At 51.8% G+C, this 16,648-nt stretch overlaps 1 protein-coding gene across 1 annotated transcript; it reads right to left on the reverse strand.

Annotated features, from left to right (window-relative positions):
* Nucleotides 1-102: 102 nt before the first annotated feature.
* On the reverse strand, nucleotides 103-9,612 carry LOC133358693 (cytosolic Fe-S cluster assembly factor narfl-like). The gene is made up of 10 exons (XM_061577122.1): nucleotides 9,477-9,612; nucleotides 7,407-7,670; nucleotides 7,001-7,127; nucleotides 6,589-6,714; nucleotides 6,342-6,460; nucleotides 5,204-5,333; nucleotides 4,997-5,069; nucleotides 3,986-4,153; nucleotides 2,266-2,423; nucleotides 103-1,201 (listed from the first exon to the last, which is right to left on the reverse strand). The coding sequence occupies exons 1-10, from the start codon at nucleotides 9,501-9,503 to the stop codon at nucleotides 927-929; spliced, it is 1,467 nt and encodes a 488-aa protein (XP_061433106.1). The 5' UTR covers nucleotides 9,504-9,612; the 3' UTR covers nucleotides 103-926.
* Nucleotides 9,613-16,648: the final 7,036 nt, after the last annotated feature.

Genomic DNA, 16,648 nt, shown 5'->3' on the forward strand with positions numbered 1-16,648 from the left:
CAGACGCTGTCTATCCGACAGACCTGTTCTTCACCCGAGGACGGCTGCTTGCATTGTGGCCGAAACGTCGTGAGAATTGTATTTTATTATGTTTTATTTTATTATTTCCCTTCTACGTGACTTTACCGAAAGAACCAAGAAGATGAATCCCTGCAGTCACGAAAGCTTTAAATCGAAAAGATACCAAGTTCGCACGACCACCAGTTTGCAAAGTGGCGAGTGTGCTCGGCCCGGGACCCCCACGGTGGCCTCGCCAGGCCGAGGGTCGCGTGGATTTTTCTCCAGGTTTTTCCCTCCACATTTAAAATCGATGTCACGCGTTTAGAGTAATTGGCTACTGCTATAAATTGCCACGTGATAAGCCACTTCGTTGAGAGCCATCACTTGTGACAGCCAGGTCGTTTCTGAACAAAAAGCTATACAGCTAAGCGGGCCTTACTTGGTAAAATAAAATAGTTTATAGTTAAATAGTGCAAAACATTTCACCGGCACAAGCTCCAATCAGTGCATGCTTTATTAACGAACACGTACGTCATACGAGCTGCCACTGTGGCGTGGCGGTTTAGGGGGGGGTCACCTGACTTCAGAGGTCACCGGTTCAGAGGTCGGTTCGGTTTCGATCCCCCAAGCTCGGCAGTTGAAACGACGGCGCAAGTTTTGTGAATATCCCCGCCCCCCCCCCCACACCACCACCACCGTCAGAGCCCGGCAGTACGAATGGGCACACCCATAGTTAGTCGATCGGCAGCGGGGGCATGATACGCGAGTACTCCTACTTACTTATTCCAAGACGTCTGAGCCAGCGCAGAGCTCCCTCTGGTGGGAGGGGGCCCCTCCCGCTACAGCAGTGGTGCAACCGAGAAATTACAGAGTTGCACCTCTGCCTTTTTTACACGAGTGTGCGTCATCCCCTACCTCGACCCCCGTCACCACTGGTGGCCCTGCTCCCTGTCCCCCGTCGCGCGCGTCTGGAAAGTGGTGGTGACCAGCTCTCTCAGAGCTCTCCCCGAGTCGGCCTCTCCCAGCCAATCAGAGTTGACCTCCCGGAGGTCAGGGGGGTCACGAGGAGTGGCGGCGCGGTACGCTTCCTGTGCCGCGGCCAGGTCGCCACGGCCGGCTTGACCGCTGGGCTGACTGCCGGCTTGACCGCCGGCTTGACCGCCGGCCTGATCGCTGGGCTGACCCGGTCCATTCAGGCAGCCTGGCGAGACAAAACCAGTCCCGAGTGTCACGCTGCTCCACCGTCTCTCTTTCCGAGTACTGAAAAACCTCGCCCGATTAAATAAACGCCGTAATTCTAATCTATCAACTTTATTTGGTGCCACTTATTTCTGGCCGCTTGGCGTTTTGGGCTTTTGAGCTTGTGCTCTGCAGCCCTGATTGTAGACGTCTTCCCTGGATGTTGAGCGCCATAATGGCGAGATGTTAATTACCTCGCCTGGTATTACAGGAGGGTATGGGTTCAATCCCGACCCTGACGCCTGCTGCATATTTAGAGTTTGCGTGTTTTCCCTGTGGTCGCGTGGATTTTTCTCTGGGTCCTCCGGTTTTTGGCTGCTATAAAATTCCACATAAGCCACTTCATCGGGCTATCATTTGTGAAAGCCAGGTCGCTTCTGAAAAATAGCTATATAGCTCAGTGGGCCTTACCTGGTAAAATAAAAATGTACCCGTAAAAACAAAGTTTTTCATTATAAATCCTTTATATGCGTGGCATCGGTTTTATTTTATTATTCATTTCTGTTTTTCTTGAGTAAGAGTTTCATTTTTATCACATTGGTATTTTAAATTAAATATGAAACAAAAATTTCCTAAAAAGTGCAAAATTTTGGAAAAAAATTTTCACGAAAATAAATTGTCACGCACAACGAGTCTGTGTGCAAAATGTCAGCTCGATTGGATCACGGGAAGTGGGTTAAAAAACGACCGAAAGATTTGCACGGTCGTAAGCGCGCAAGCAAGCAAGTGAACTTAATATAAAGGATTTAAAAATAAAAATGGTTTAGTTTGAAAGTGTCGAGGGGCACTGGGATCCAGAAAGGTTTACTATTCGGCGGCTTTGAGACACCGGGGAATCGTAAGCACCCTTTCCAAACAGCTGCTCAGGCTCCCAATCGCACTGCGGCCTGGCAGGACACGGCAGCGTCTTCTCGCCCGATGTTCAAATTAACGACGGTGAAAATTACAGCTTGGTGGAGGTGGGGAAGGCCTTCATCCAGCAGCGGATTCATCACGGCTGACGAAGTGACACCCTCCAAGACTCACCGGAGGGGCATGCGGAGATCTCCACGAAGTGGTACGGCAGGCGGCCGCGGCGCAGCTTGGCCACGACGTTCTGCACGTTGCGCAGGCCGCACGCGCCGGCGAAGCGCAGCAACACCTCGCCGTCCCGTTCCACGCGCGCCTCCCACATGTCCTTGTTGCTGCGCGACACGGCACGGGAGGGGCTCGACTAGCGTAGTGGTGGTAGCAGTACTCTAACAACCATGATAGAGGTTTTTTTTTGGGGGGGTTGGATCGCGTAAATATGTCGTTAAACCCGCCAACACCCCGACACAGCCAACTGGTAAGGGTACATCATGGGACCTCTTTTGCCTGTACCAAAATATACTAATAGGGTTTTTCCCTTTTTTTCTGGCAACAAAACTGACACCTTTTGCAAGGAATCATGTTTACATTAACCACAATACTTGCAGTCAAATGCAAACAAAAAACAATACTCTGGTAATTTATGGTGTGGACCAATCAGTTTCAAAGACAATGCATAAATTACCAGAGTATTGTTTTTTGTTTGCATTTGACTGCAAGTATTGTGGTTAATGTAAACATGATTCCTTGCAAAAGGTGTCAGTTTTGTTGCCAGAAAAAAAGGGGAAAAACCCTATTAGTCTGTTTTGGTAGTGGAAAAAGAGGTCCCATGATGTAGCTGCTCACCCCGAGCCCTCATTCCTCTGATAGTGCGTTGTCTTGAACTGTGCGCCTTTTGGCGTCATCTGGTCGAACACCATATGAGACGAGGCTCCAAAGAAAGCTGTCTCTGGTGTGGACCAATCAATTTCAAAGACAATGCATAAATTACCAGAGTATTGTTTTTTGTTTGCATTTGACTGCAAGTATTGTGGTTAATGTAAACATGATTCCTTGCAAAAGGTGTCAGTTTTGTTGCCAGAAAAAAAGGGGAAAAACCCTATTATAACTGGTAAGGGTTTTTCACGTAAACAAAACGTGCCAATTCGTTACTAGTTCAGCACACCGGTGTGTTGGAGAGTAAACCCACAATATCCCACAATATTTACAATTCGAGTATCGTGACGTTTCGCCGGTAATTACAACCGGCATAAACGTGGAGGGAAAAACCGGGGGGCCTGGAGAAAAATCCACGTGACCACGGGAAGAGACATGCAAACTCTAAATATACAGAAGGTGTAAGGGGGGGTCTTCTGTATATTTAGAGAAATATAACTTATTTCTTTAAAACTTATTTTTGTGTTTAATTGTCCTTCCCCCACACCTCCGATTCGCACGGTTGGCTACATACGGTGCGAAAGAAGTTCAACAGACACACAAACATACTCCTGCATACCAGGCGAGGTAATCTCAGCACCCCGTGCATAGCTACCACCGCCCAGCTCCACACGTACCCAACATTCACACCACACAACCTTGCGACGTCGCTGTCGCACAAACACTTGCCCTCGCACTCTCGCCCACGGCACCACCCACGGCACCACCCTCGGCACCACCCTCGGCACCACCCACGGCACCACCCACGGCACCACCCACGGCACCACCCTCGGCACCGCCCACGGCACCACCCTCGGCACCACCCACGGCACCACCCACGGCACCACCCTCGGCACCACCCTCGGCACCACCCTCGGCACCATCCTCGGCACCGCCCACGACGTCCACGGCACCCATGGCACCACTCACGGCACTCGCGGCACCCACAGCACGACCCACGGCACCGCTAGCGCTCACTCACCGCAGCGTGCTGTAGGTCACCTCTCTCACGTCGACCCCGAAGAGCTCGTGCGCTGCGTGCCTCAGCACGGCCTCCAGGTAGCAGCCCACGGCGCCATCAGGGCCTCCTGGCCGCCCAGGCCCCCACAGCCGCTCCTGTGCAGGGCCCTCTGCACCCTCCTCCCCGAACCTTAAAGACAAAGATTCCCCCCCCCATTATAGCCTTAGCAGACTATAGGGGCAAGTGCTGTTAGCGAGTAGCACTTATGAAGGCCGGCACGGCACACGAGGTGGCCAACACCACGCCCAACCGCCTTTATCTCTGCAGTGGCGATGTTTACACACCGCGCCATGTACTCATTGCGTGGTGTCTAGGAATGGTTCAGATAATCGTCACTGGTGTTGGTCGTGAGCGGGAATCGAACTCGGGGCGCCAGGTTCGTAGCGCAGCGTAGCACTAACCACTACACCACCGTTCCCCAAACCTTAACACACGCACAAGACAATGCACACAGGCACTCAGTCGGCCCCAACCAGCAACAACAGCACCGATGAAAATCACACAGCAGCAGCAATCATTGGCCCCTACTGCAAAAATTTGGCAGGACCCTCCTGAAAAAGAGTCATGGGACTCGGCGAGGCTTTCCTGGGTAAACAAGCAGGATAATGAATAATAAAAAAATAACGAGAGAGTGATTTCATGAGTGGGGTGGGGGCGTGGGTCAGTAAAAGGTTCAGTGGTGGGTGAGTAATTGAGTGAGAATATTAATGAGGAAGTGATTGTGGTGTGGGTGTGTGCGTGGTTGAGTGTGTGTAAATGAGTCAATAGGTAAAGGTTGAGCGAGTGGGGGAGCGAGTGGCTGGGTGAGCGAGTGGCTGGGTGAGTGAGTTGGCGAGCGAGTGGGTGAGCGAGTGGGTGAGCGAGTGGGCGAGCGAGTGGCTGGGCGAGCAATTGGGGGAGCGAGTAGCTGGGTGAGCGAGTTGAGGAGCGAGCGGCTGGGTGAGCGAGTGGGTGAGAGCTGGCTGTCCTCACAGAGTATCCAGGGCACCTGGCTCTACCTCCGCCAGTGACTTCCCTTCTGCATCCAGCATGGAAACCAGCTCACCTGAGTTAAAGACACACACAGACACATTCACAGATAAAAACACTAAACTCTCTCACGTAGCCCTCAACAGACTGTGCGGGCAAGTGGTTTTAGTGAGCACCTATTAAGGCGGCACAGCGCATGGGGAGTGTTACCGGTGGTGAGGACGCAGTCCACGTGTGGTGTCTCCACAGTCGCGTGCCGGAACTCTGGCCGAGTGGCCTCCAGCTTCCTGTCGTAGCACGGCATCACCGTGACGTGGAACAGCTCCTCGGGTCCGACTCCCTGCACCGCAAAGACAAAGATCCCCCGTGTAGCCTTAACAGACTGTTGGGGCAAGTGCTGTTAAAGCAGGCACCTATGAAGGCCGGCACGGAACACGAGGGGGTGGGTGGCCAGCACCACGTCCCTGTCTCCCCCCCAGTGGCGATGTTTACACACCACACTATGCACTCATTTGAGGCTGAGTCGACCTATGGGGAGGCCCAGGAATGGTTCACAGTCATCACTGGTGTTGGTCGTGAGCAGAATCGAACTCGGGTCACCGGGTTCTACCCCCACACACACTATATAGTGAGGGAATGGGGGTGGGCTGGTGGGTGGGTGAATGGGGAAAGAGTGAATGTGTGTGTATGAGACGTTGAATGAATTGGGTTGAGCAAGTGAGTGATTGAGGGGTGAGTGAGCGAATGAGCAAGTGGGAGAATGGTTAATTGAATGGTTACGTGGTTGAGAAATTGGTTTAGATGGAGCTAAGAGGCAAATACGTAATTAAGTGAGTGATATAGTGAGTGAACAGGTGAGTGGCTGAGATGGTGGTTAATTGACACAATGAGTGTATTGGTGGTTGGTTAAGTGAGTGTTATAGTTAAGAGAGAGTATGAGTGATTTAGTGGTTGAGTGATTTTCCAAATATATTTTTTAAAGAGTGAGTGGCTTCATGAGTGATACAGTGGCTGAGTGATATAGTAAGTGGGGGTGAGTGTGTGAGCAAGGTGAGTGTGTGAGCGTGTGAGTGGGTGAGTATGTAAGCGAGTGGGTGAGTGGGTGAACAAGGTGAGCGAGTGAGCGGGTGAGTATGTTTCCGAGTGAGTGGGTGAGTGTATGATCATGTAAGCGAGCGCACGAGTTTGTGCGCGAGCGGGTGAGTATGTAAGCGAGTGAGCCGGTGAGTGGATGGGTATGTAAGCAAGCGTTTGAGTGGGTGAGCGAGCGGGCGAGCGAGTGAGCGGGGTGAGCGAGCGGGTGAGCGGGCGAGTGAGTGAGCGGCTGAGTGTCGCGCGACGCCCTCACCTGCCGCTGAGCAAACCTCTCCTTGAGCAGGGCTCCCATCACCTGCTGCGCCGAGCGAACGCGGCTCAGGTAGGGAGTCACCGCCTCCCCGTGCAGTCGCTCCACAAAGCGCACCCAGCCTGCGCCGCGCACAGGTGGTGCCGCTGTGGTCACGGGAGTGGTGGTACAGCGTGATGCTGCAGTGTGGTGGTAATGTGATGGTGTTTTGCGGTGATGGTGTAGTGTGGTGATGGTGTGGTGTCTCTACCGGGGCAGGAGGATGTGAGAAGGGGAAGTCGTGCCGGCTCATGACGGAATCGCTGCACAAACTCGCGCTGGCATTCGGCGAGCGCCACGTCGCGTGCCACCGACACGTCCAGTACACGGTGCACACCTAGCACGAGGGGGGGCGACGCACGGGGAGGGGGGCATGGGAGAGAGGGGGCACGACGGGAGACATGGGGACACGGGGAGACATGGAGACAGGGGGAGAGGGGGATACGGGGATAAATAGAGAAGGGAAGTTGGGTACATGAGTGAGAATTCACCCAGGCAGAGCAGGAATCCCATGATGGTGTGAGTGAGGGAGTGTGAGTGAGGGAGTGTGAGTGAGGGAGTGTGAGTGAGGGGGTGAGTGTGAGTGAGGGGGTGTGAGCGAGGGAGTGCGATCGAGTGCTCACCCAGGCCGTGCAGGAAGCCCGTGAGTCTGCGTGCCGTCTCCGCCGTGTCCATGCCGTACCGTGCCGCCAGCCACGCCAGCGACTCGGGTGACACCGACGCCACCACCTCCCGCACCCGGCGCCCGCCCTGTGACAACCGCCAACACGGCCTTCAGCGGTCGCGAGACACGGGGCGGCGGTGTAGGTGGTGGTTGTGTTGCGTGGTTGTGTTGCGTGGGCGTGTGGGTCAGCGTAGTGGCGAGCGGTGGCGCAGTGGTTAAATTTCGATTTAAAGCTTTCGTGACTGCAGGGATTCATCTTCTTGGTTATTTTATTATTTCCCTTCTACGTGACTTTACCCAAAGAACCAAGAAGATGAATGTTTACAGTTGTGAATGTAGTCGTGGTTTCCCCAGAGCCTCATCACCTCTGGCGGGCGCAGCACGTCCATCAGCTGCTTGGGATTCTGCTGAGCCATGAGCACGCGCTCACCCGCTGACAGGCACCCTCCGCACGCCAGGCAGTCGCTGACCAGCAGAGCCTGCGTCCGCTCCTCACCACCACACTCACCCCGGCCCGGTCCCTTCTCCTCTGCGCCCTGCTCCCCCGCCTGCTCCCCCGCCTGCTCCCCCGCGCTCCCCGCCTGCTCCCCCGCTGCTCCGGGGGTCACCCCTTTCCTCTTGGAGCATTCCTGCACACAGCGGAGATGGTAAGCGAAGTCTAAAATATCGGTATAAATGTATGCGGTGATGCTGCTGCATTGGCAGGTGGTGTCACAAATACAATTCAACATATTCGTCAAGAGGACTGTCACCTTAAAAAGAAAGAGTATATTACTGGCGACGTTTCAGGCAATGACCCTTCTTCAGAGCACGTAGAGAAAGCAGAGAAGTGGTGTTCCAATAAACGGTAAATGACTATACAGTATTTATTTATTTAACAAGGTAAATCCCACTGAGCTGTAAAGCTCTTTTTCAGAAGCGACCTAGCCACAGATTATAGTTCAACAAAGTGGCTCATTCACGTGGAAATGTATGGCAGCCAAATTTACTCTAAACGCACGTTCATTATATAAATGTGGAGCCGGAGAAAGATCTACGCGACCACGGGGAGAGAGACATTGGAAACTCCATATACACAGCAGGCATCGTCAATGTCGACATTGAACCCACGACCTCCTGTATACCAAGCGAGGTAGTTAACATCTCACCACGGAGAGAGAGAGAGACACGCAAACTCCAAATATACAGCAGGCATCGTCAGGATCTGGATCGAACCCACGACCTCCTGTGTACCTGGCGAGGTAGTTAACATCTCACAACGGCAGTGCCCCTGACAGCATCACTCACTAACAATACTCGCAGCATTACTCCCATCCCAATTCACATCATCACGACACTGCTCACAACATCAAGTCTTACACAATCACTCCCGTCACCTACTCCACCATCACTCGCATCACTTACACCACCACAACTCACATCATCTCCGCATCACCACACCATCATTTCCATATAATCGTCATGTACACCGTCACACCACAACCATCACTCCACAACCATCACTCCACAACCATCACACCACAACCATCACTCCACAACCATCACTCCACAACCATCACTCCACAACCATCACTCCACAACCATCACACCACAACCATCACACCACAACCATCACTCCACAACCATCACACCACAACCATCACTCCACAACCATCACTCCACAACCATCACACCACAACCATCACTCCACAACCATCACACCACAACCATCACACCACAACCATCACTCCACAACCATCACATGATCACAATATCACCCCCCCTCCACACACACGAACAACACTCAAACTATCACACCCACACATCACAATCACCTCCACACCATCACCCCCCACATCACCATCACTCGCACCACCACCCCCCACATCACCATCACCCCCCCCCCACACCATCACCCCCACATCAACATCACTCGCACCATCACCCCCCCCCCCACATCAACATCACTCGCACCATCACCCTCACATCAACATCACACCCCACCCCCAACATCACCCCCCCCCCCCCACATCACTCGCAACACCACCCCCCCACATCACCATCACCCCCCCCCCACACCATCACCCCCACATCAACATCACTCGCACCATCACCCCCCCCCCCCCACATCAACATCACTCGCACCATCACCCTCACATCAACATCACACCCCACCCCCACATCACCATCACCCCCCCCCCCCACATCACTCGCAACACCACCCCCCACATCACCATCACCCCCCCACACCATCACCCTCACATCAACATCACTCGCACCATCACCCTCACATCAACATCACACCCCACCCCCACATCACCATCACCCCCCCCCCCCCCCACATCACTCGCAACACCACCCCCCACATCACCATCACCCCCCCACACCATCACCCTCACATCAACATCACTCGCACCATCACTCCCCCCAACCCAAAATCGCCATCACCCTCTCACCGCCTTTGTGCAGTGGTCACACGTCATGGCCTCTGCCTGGTCGATCCCGGGAATCCTCCTCACGTATCTCTCCTCACGTACCCCTCTCACGTATCCCTCCTCACGTATCCCTCCTCACGTATCTCTCCTCACGTATCCCCTCACGTATCTCTCCTCACGTATCTCTCCTCACGTATCCCCCCTCACGTACCCCCCTCACGTATCCCTCACGTATCCCCCTCACGTATCCCCTCACGTATCCCCCTCACGTATCCCTCACTTACCCCCTCACGTACCCCCCTCACGTATCCCCTCACGTACCCCCCTCACGTATCCCTCACGTACCCCCCTCACGTATCCCTCCTCACGTATCCCTCACGTACCCCCCTCACGTATCTCTCCTCACGTATCCCTCCTCACGTACCCCCCCTCACGTATCCCCTTCACGTATCCCTCACGTACCCCCCTCACGTATCCCCCTCACGTATCCCCCTCTCTCTTCCCTTCACCCAGGTCACGCCGACCCAGTCTCTGCTCGAAGCCGCGACTAATATTGAGCAATTCTCCCCACCCCCTCGAACAACAACAAAATAAAACCCCGAGTTAAGCTAAAATACGATAATCATGAGGTAAATACGAGGTAATTATGAGGTAAAGTGTTGATTAATTGTCTTAATTAATTACGCTGAACTATGAGTGAACAATCATGTTGAGGAGTTTAGCGCGGATCGCTTCGTACTGCCCAGGGCCGCCTCCAGCCACAAGACCGTCGACGCAAATTGCCTCGCCTGCAAAACACAAACAGTAATCGATTCTTCGATTGTCCTGTACAAAATTGGGAATCGTAAATTTGTATCTGTTGCTATGGCCGTCTCTGGAATCGATTCCGAGGGGCGTATTTGAGTCGATTACTTTGACTGCTGCTGTGAAAGCGCCCTCAAGGCAAAATCCCTCCCCCATTATGGCAGCAACTTACTCACCCAAGATGGCGGCAAATTACTCACCCAAGATGGCGGCAACTACTCACCCAACATGGCTGTCAATACTCACCCATTATGGCGACTACTCGCCCAAGATGGCGGAAAATTACTCACCCAATATGGCGGCAACTACTCACCCAAAATGGCGGAAACTACTCACCCAACATGGCTGTAAATACTCACCCAACATGGCTGCAAACACTCGTCCAAAATAGCAGAAATCTACTCACCCAACATGGCGACCACAGAGTCCGTGCGGCTGAGTGACGTCAAGAGTCACGTGCTGCACGGCTTGTGAACAACAACAAAAGTGACGACCCCCCCCCCTCGAGCCAGTGGTGGAAATTCCACGTTCCTCTGAACGGGGACGAGGGTGGAGCATAGAGGGTGGAGCAGTGGTCGGTGGAACCCGCACGCCTCCCGCGTCCACACAGGGAGAGAGAGACCAATATAATCGATAATACATGTTTTTTTGGGGGGGATTTGATCGCGTAAATAGAAATGTGAAGTTTATTCGATTCATCGTCTTGGTTCTTTCGGTAAAGTCACGTAGAAGGGAAATAATAAAATAATAAAAATATAAAAATTAAATTCTCACGACGTTTCGACTGCAACACCAGCAACCGTCATCAGGTGTGAAATCCACAGCAAGAAAATGTTCTTGCTGTAGATTTAAATGTTTAATATTTTTATTATTTTATTACTGCCCTTCTACGTGACTCTAACGAAAGAACCAAGAAAATGAATCCCTGCAGTCACGAAAGATTTAAATCAAAATTTAATACGGTTTGTTTATGTAAAGTTTGATTACGTGACAAACCTTAGTAATTGCCTGTGTCAGGTGGTGGCGGGTTTAACGACACATTTATATTTACACGATCTAAAACCCCCAAAAAACACTGTATTATGCCTTTCTGGAGCTTCGTACATTCATATTGTATTTTATACTTAATCATACTTTATGTTTAGCCTTCCGTTTGAAGTCATTATATTATCATCATCATCATCACCACGATACATGGGCACATGGCCCCGTGAGGTGTCCACTGCACATTACATCATTTGGCGTTTCCAATTTTCTCTCTCTACGAATTGTAACACGCTCAAGTAGTGCACCACATCTTTCTGACACCCAACGTCTTCCGTTCTTCCTCTGCTTAAAGCAATAAATCCAAAGATCCTGATATCGAACGTACGCATATCGAGGTGTTCACTTCAAAGCCTCTCTCACGAGTCTCAAGATTTTTCCTGCCAAAGTTGTTCGCAGAAGGGAGGGCGATTTTGCTTTTGCTGCTGCTGCTTTGGCTTGCGTGTGATCCAGAATGAGTAATCGTCCGGTCATTTTTCAGCCACTGGGATATTTCTTTGACCGATTCCAGCTTGCACTGTGTTTGTGTTTAACTGCGGGAGGAGGGATGCCGGAGAATCCAGAGGAAACAGATGCAGAACTTGGGGAGATAATCTACAAACTCCACTCACTCTGCAGAACAGCAGGGAATCATACAAACTCCACTCACTCTCACTCTGCAGAACAGCAGGAAATCATACAAACTCCACTCACTTTCACTCTGCAGAACATCAGGAGATCATACAAACTCCACTCACTCACTCTCACTCTGTAGAACAGGGGGAGATCATACAAACTCCACTCACTCACTCTCACTCTGTAGAACAGGGGGAGATCATACAAACTCCACTCACTCTCACTCTGCAGAACAGCAGGAAATCATACAAACTCCACTCACTCTCACTCTGCATAACAGCAGGAGATCATACAAACTCCACTCACTCTCACTCTGCAGAACAGTAGGAGATCATACAAACTTCACTCACTCTCACTCTGCAGAACAGTAGGAGATCATACAAACTCCACTCACTCACTCTGCAGAACATCAGGAGATCATACAAACTCCACTCACTCTCACTTTGCAGAACAGCAGGAGATCATACAAACTCCACTCACTCTGCAGAACAGCAGGAGATCATACAAACTCCACTCACTCACTCTCACTCTACAGAACAGCAGGAGATCATACAAACTCTACTCACTTTCACTCTGAAGAACAGCAGGAGGTCATACAAACTCCACTCACTCTCACTCTACAGAACAGCAGGAGATCATACAAACGCCACTCACTCTCACTCTACAGAACAGCAGATCATACAAACTCCACTCACTTTCACTCTGAAGAACAGCAGGAGGTCATACAAACTCCTCTCACTCTACAGAACAGCAGGAGGTCATACAAACTCCACTCACTCTCACTCTACAGAACAGCAGAAGATCATACAAACTCCACTCACTTTCACTCTGCAGAACAGCAGGGAATCATACAAACTCCACTCACTCTCACTCTTCAGAACAGCAGGAGATCATACAAACTCCACTCACTCTCACTCTGCAGAACAGCAGGAAATCATACAAACTCCACTCACTCTCACTCTGCAGAACAGCAGGAGATCATACAAACTCCACTCACTCTCACTCTGCAGAACAGGAGGAGATCATACAAACTCCACTCACTCTCACTCTGCAGAACAGGAGGAGATCATACAAACTCCACTCACTCTCACTCTGCAGAACAGTAGGAGATCATACAAACTCCACTCACTCTCACTCTGCAAAACAGCAGGAAATCATACAAACTCCACTCACTCACTCTGCAGAACAGCAGGAGATCATACAAACTCCACTCACTCTCACTCTGCAGAACAGCAGGAAATCATACAAACTCCACTCACTCACTCTCACTCTGCATAACAGCAGGAGGTCATACAAACTTCACTCACTCTGCAGAACAGCAGGAGATCATACAAACTCCACTCACTCTCACTCTGCAGAACAGGAGGAGATCATACAAACTCCACTTACTCACTCTCACTCTGCAGAACAGGAGGAGATCATACAAACTCCACTCACTCTCACTCTGCAGAACAGCAGGAGGTCATACAAACTTCACTCACTCTGCAGAACAGCAGGAGATCATACAAACTCCACTCACTCTCACTCTGCAGAACAGGAGGAGATCATACAAACTCCACTCACTCTCACTCTGCAGAACAGGAGGAGATCATACAAACTCCACTCACTCACTCTCACTCTGCATAACAGCAGGAGGTCATACAAACTTCACTCACTCTGCAGAACAGCAGGAGATCATACAAACTCCACTCACTCTCACTCTGCAGAACAGGAGGAGATCATACAAACTCCACTCACTCTCACTCTGCAGAACAGGAGGACACAATGTGTTGGGGAATCGAACCCAGAGCCTTTCTCGAGCATTACCACCGCAACAACCTCCACCCTGCCATCCAACCACTGACCTCGTAGGGTCAACAATCACCAGGGAGACAACTGCTGACCTCCCACAGGAGCGAGAGAGAGAGACACAGATTGTGATAGAGAGGAGTCAGGGGTGAGGGGTGTGGCCATTGCACATTTTATTGGGGGAAGGGGGGTTCAAGGATGGAGATCGACCTCCGGCGACCCCTGCACAAACACGGAACATCCATTCTAGATTTGAAGCTTTCGTGACTGCACGGATTCATACTCTTAGTTTTTTCGGTAAAGTCACTTAGGTAAAAAATGAAATTATCAATACAGCAAATATGGCTGTGACGGTCCCACCTGATGACGGAGACTTGTGTTGCCTCCGAAACGTCGTGATTTTTATTATTTTATTAATTTTAATTTCATTTTTTACCTACGTGCCAACCACCGTCGCCACGCGACAACTAGAAGAGACAGCGTCACCCTCTCCCGCTGAGCTCACCGATGCAACGACGACCACCACGACGACCACGGCGGCATAAACCGCACGGATGAGTCGCTCTCGTAGGGAGGGACAGGGACGACTCGGAGGCACGAGGAAGAGGAGGAGGAATCACAGACGCGCGGTGAGGAGCCGGTGCTATGAGTCTCTAATGGGTCTCTTTGTATTTCTATGAGTCCCTATGGCTCTATTTATATCTCTATGGCTCTCTTTGTATCTCTATGAGCCTCTTTCTATCTCTATGGGTCTCTTTGTATCTCAACCAAGACCTCAAGTATTTCACCTCGCCCAGGACTCAAAGTCAAGATCCCCATCCCCTCTGGGATTACGCTGCTGCTGCTGCTGTCACCATCCTAGAATCTCACCACTCAGACCCAGCAGAACGCTGCTACTGCTGCTGATGTCACCATCCTATAATCTCACCACTCAGACCCAGCAGAACGCTGCTGCTGCTGCTGTCACCATCCTAGAATCTCACCACTCAGACCCAGCAGAACGCTGCTACTGCTGCTGATGTCACCATCCTATAATCTCACCACTCAGACCCAGCAGAACGCTGCTACTGCTGCTGCTGTCACCATCCTATAATCTCACCACTCAGACCCAGCAGAACGCTGCTGCTGCTGCTGTCACCATCCTAGAATCTCACCACTCAGACCCAGCAGAACGCTGCTACTGCTGCTGATGTCACCATCCTATAATCTCACCACTCAGACCCAGCAGAACGCTGCTGCTGCTGCTGTCACCATCCTAGAATCTCACCACTCAGACCCAGCAGAACGCTGCTACTGCTGCTGATGTCACCATCCTAGAATCTCACCACTCAGACCCAGCAGAACGCTGCTACTGCTGCTGATGTCACCATCCTATAATCTCACCACCCAGACCCAGCAGAACGCTGCTGCTGCTGCTGATGTCACCATCCTAGAATCTCACCACTCAGACCCAGCAGAACGCTGCTGCTACTGCTGATGTCACCATCCTAGAATCTCACCACCCAGACCCAGCAGAACGCTGCTACTGCTGCTGCTGATGTCACCATCCTAGAATCTCACCACCCAGACCCAGCAGAACACTGCTACTGCTGATGTCACCATCCTAGAATCTCACCACCCAGACCCAGCAGAACGCTGCTGCTACTGCTGATGTCACCATCCTAGAATCTCACCACCCAGACCCAGCAGAACGCTGCTACTGCTGCTGCTGATGTCACCATCCTAGAATCTCACCACCCAGACCCAGCAGAACGCTGCTACTGCTGCTGCTGATGTCACCATCCTAGAATCTCACCACCCAGACCCAGCAGAACGCTGCTACTGCTGCTGATGATGTCACCATCCTAGAATCTCACCACTCAGACCCAGCAGAACGCTGCTACTGCTGCTGCTGATGTCACCATCCTAGAATCTCACCACCCAGACCCAGCAGAACGCTGCTACTGCTGCTGCTGATGTCACCATCCTAGAATCTCACCACCCAGACCCAGCAGAACGCTGCTGCTGCTGCTGATGTCACCATCCTAGAATCTCACCACCCAGACCCAGCAGAACGCTGCTACTGCTGCTGCTGATGTCACCATCCTAGAATCTCACCACCCAGACCCAGCAGAACGCTGCTGCTGCTGCTGATGTCACCATCCTAGAATCTCACCACCCAGACCCAGCAGAACGCTGCTACTGCTGCTGCTGATGTCACCATCCTAGAATCGCACCACCCAGACCCAGCAGAACGCTGCTGCTGATGTCACCATCCTAGAATATCACCACTCAGATCGGGATGAACGCTGCTGCTGATGCTGCTTCACTGAGTGTAGCAACGTGGACGTCCAGATGAATCAACACCTCCTCATTCGAGACCCAAACATCATCATCGCACCGCCTCCTGCCTGTGACATTCCTCATCCTCCTCGTCGGAGACACTGGTGGTGGGAGCCATGAACCGCATCATCAGAACATCAACAACAACAGGCCGAGGCGCACATCTCCTTCATAAATAGGAAATTAAAGACACGGGCAACACAAGTGCGATTGAGGCCATGCAACCAACACGATGCACCACAGAGCAAACCCACAGCGACTCGCAGAGACACTTTGAGACCTATAAAGAGCCAAATAGACCCATAGAGACACACAGAGGTACACAGAGATACACTGGATACGAGTCAGAGGGTGACTGTGGCCATGCAACTCAAACTCGGGAGCATATCGTAAAGTACCACAGTCTGCGCTCCTTCTACGGAGGAGGTTAAGGAACAGCGACACGACACAAACTCTCTCTCTCTGCTGAAGCCCTCTCGTCATGGCGGGCAGCAGCAGGCCACTGCTGCCTTACGCAAGCATAGCATAGAATCGGAGCCACTCCTCTCCGCCGAAATCCTAACAGATGCAAGTCTAAACAGCCGAACAGATGTAAGTCCGGACAGATGGAAGTCCCAACA

Source organism: Lethenteron reissneri, chromosome 63 (genome assembly GCF_015708825.2).
Source record: "Lethenteron reissneri isolate LAM-NWPU_2019-01 chromosome 63, ASM1570882v1, whole genome shotgun sequence".
NCBI lineage: Eukaryota > Metazoa > Chordata > Hyperoartia > Petromyzontiformes > Petromyzontidae > Lethenteron > Lethenteron reissneri.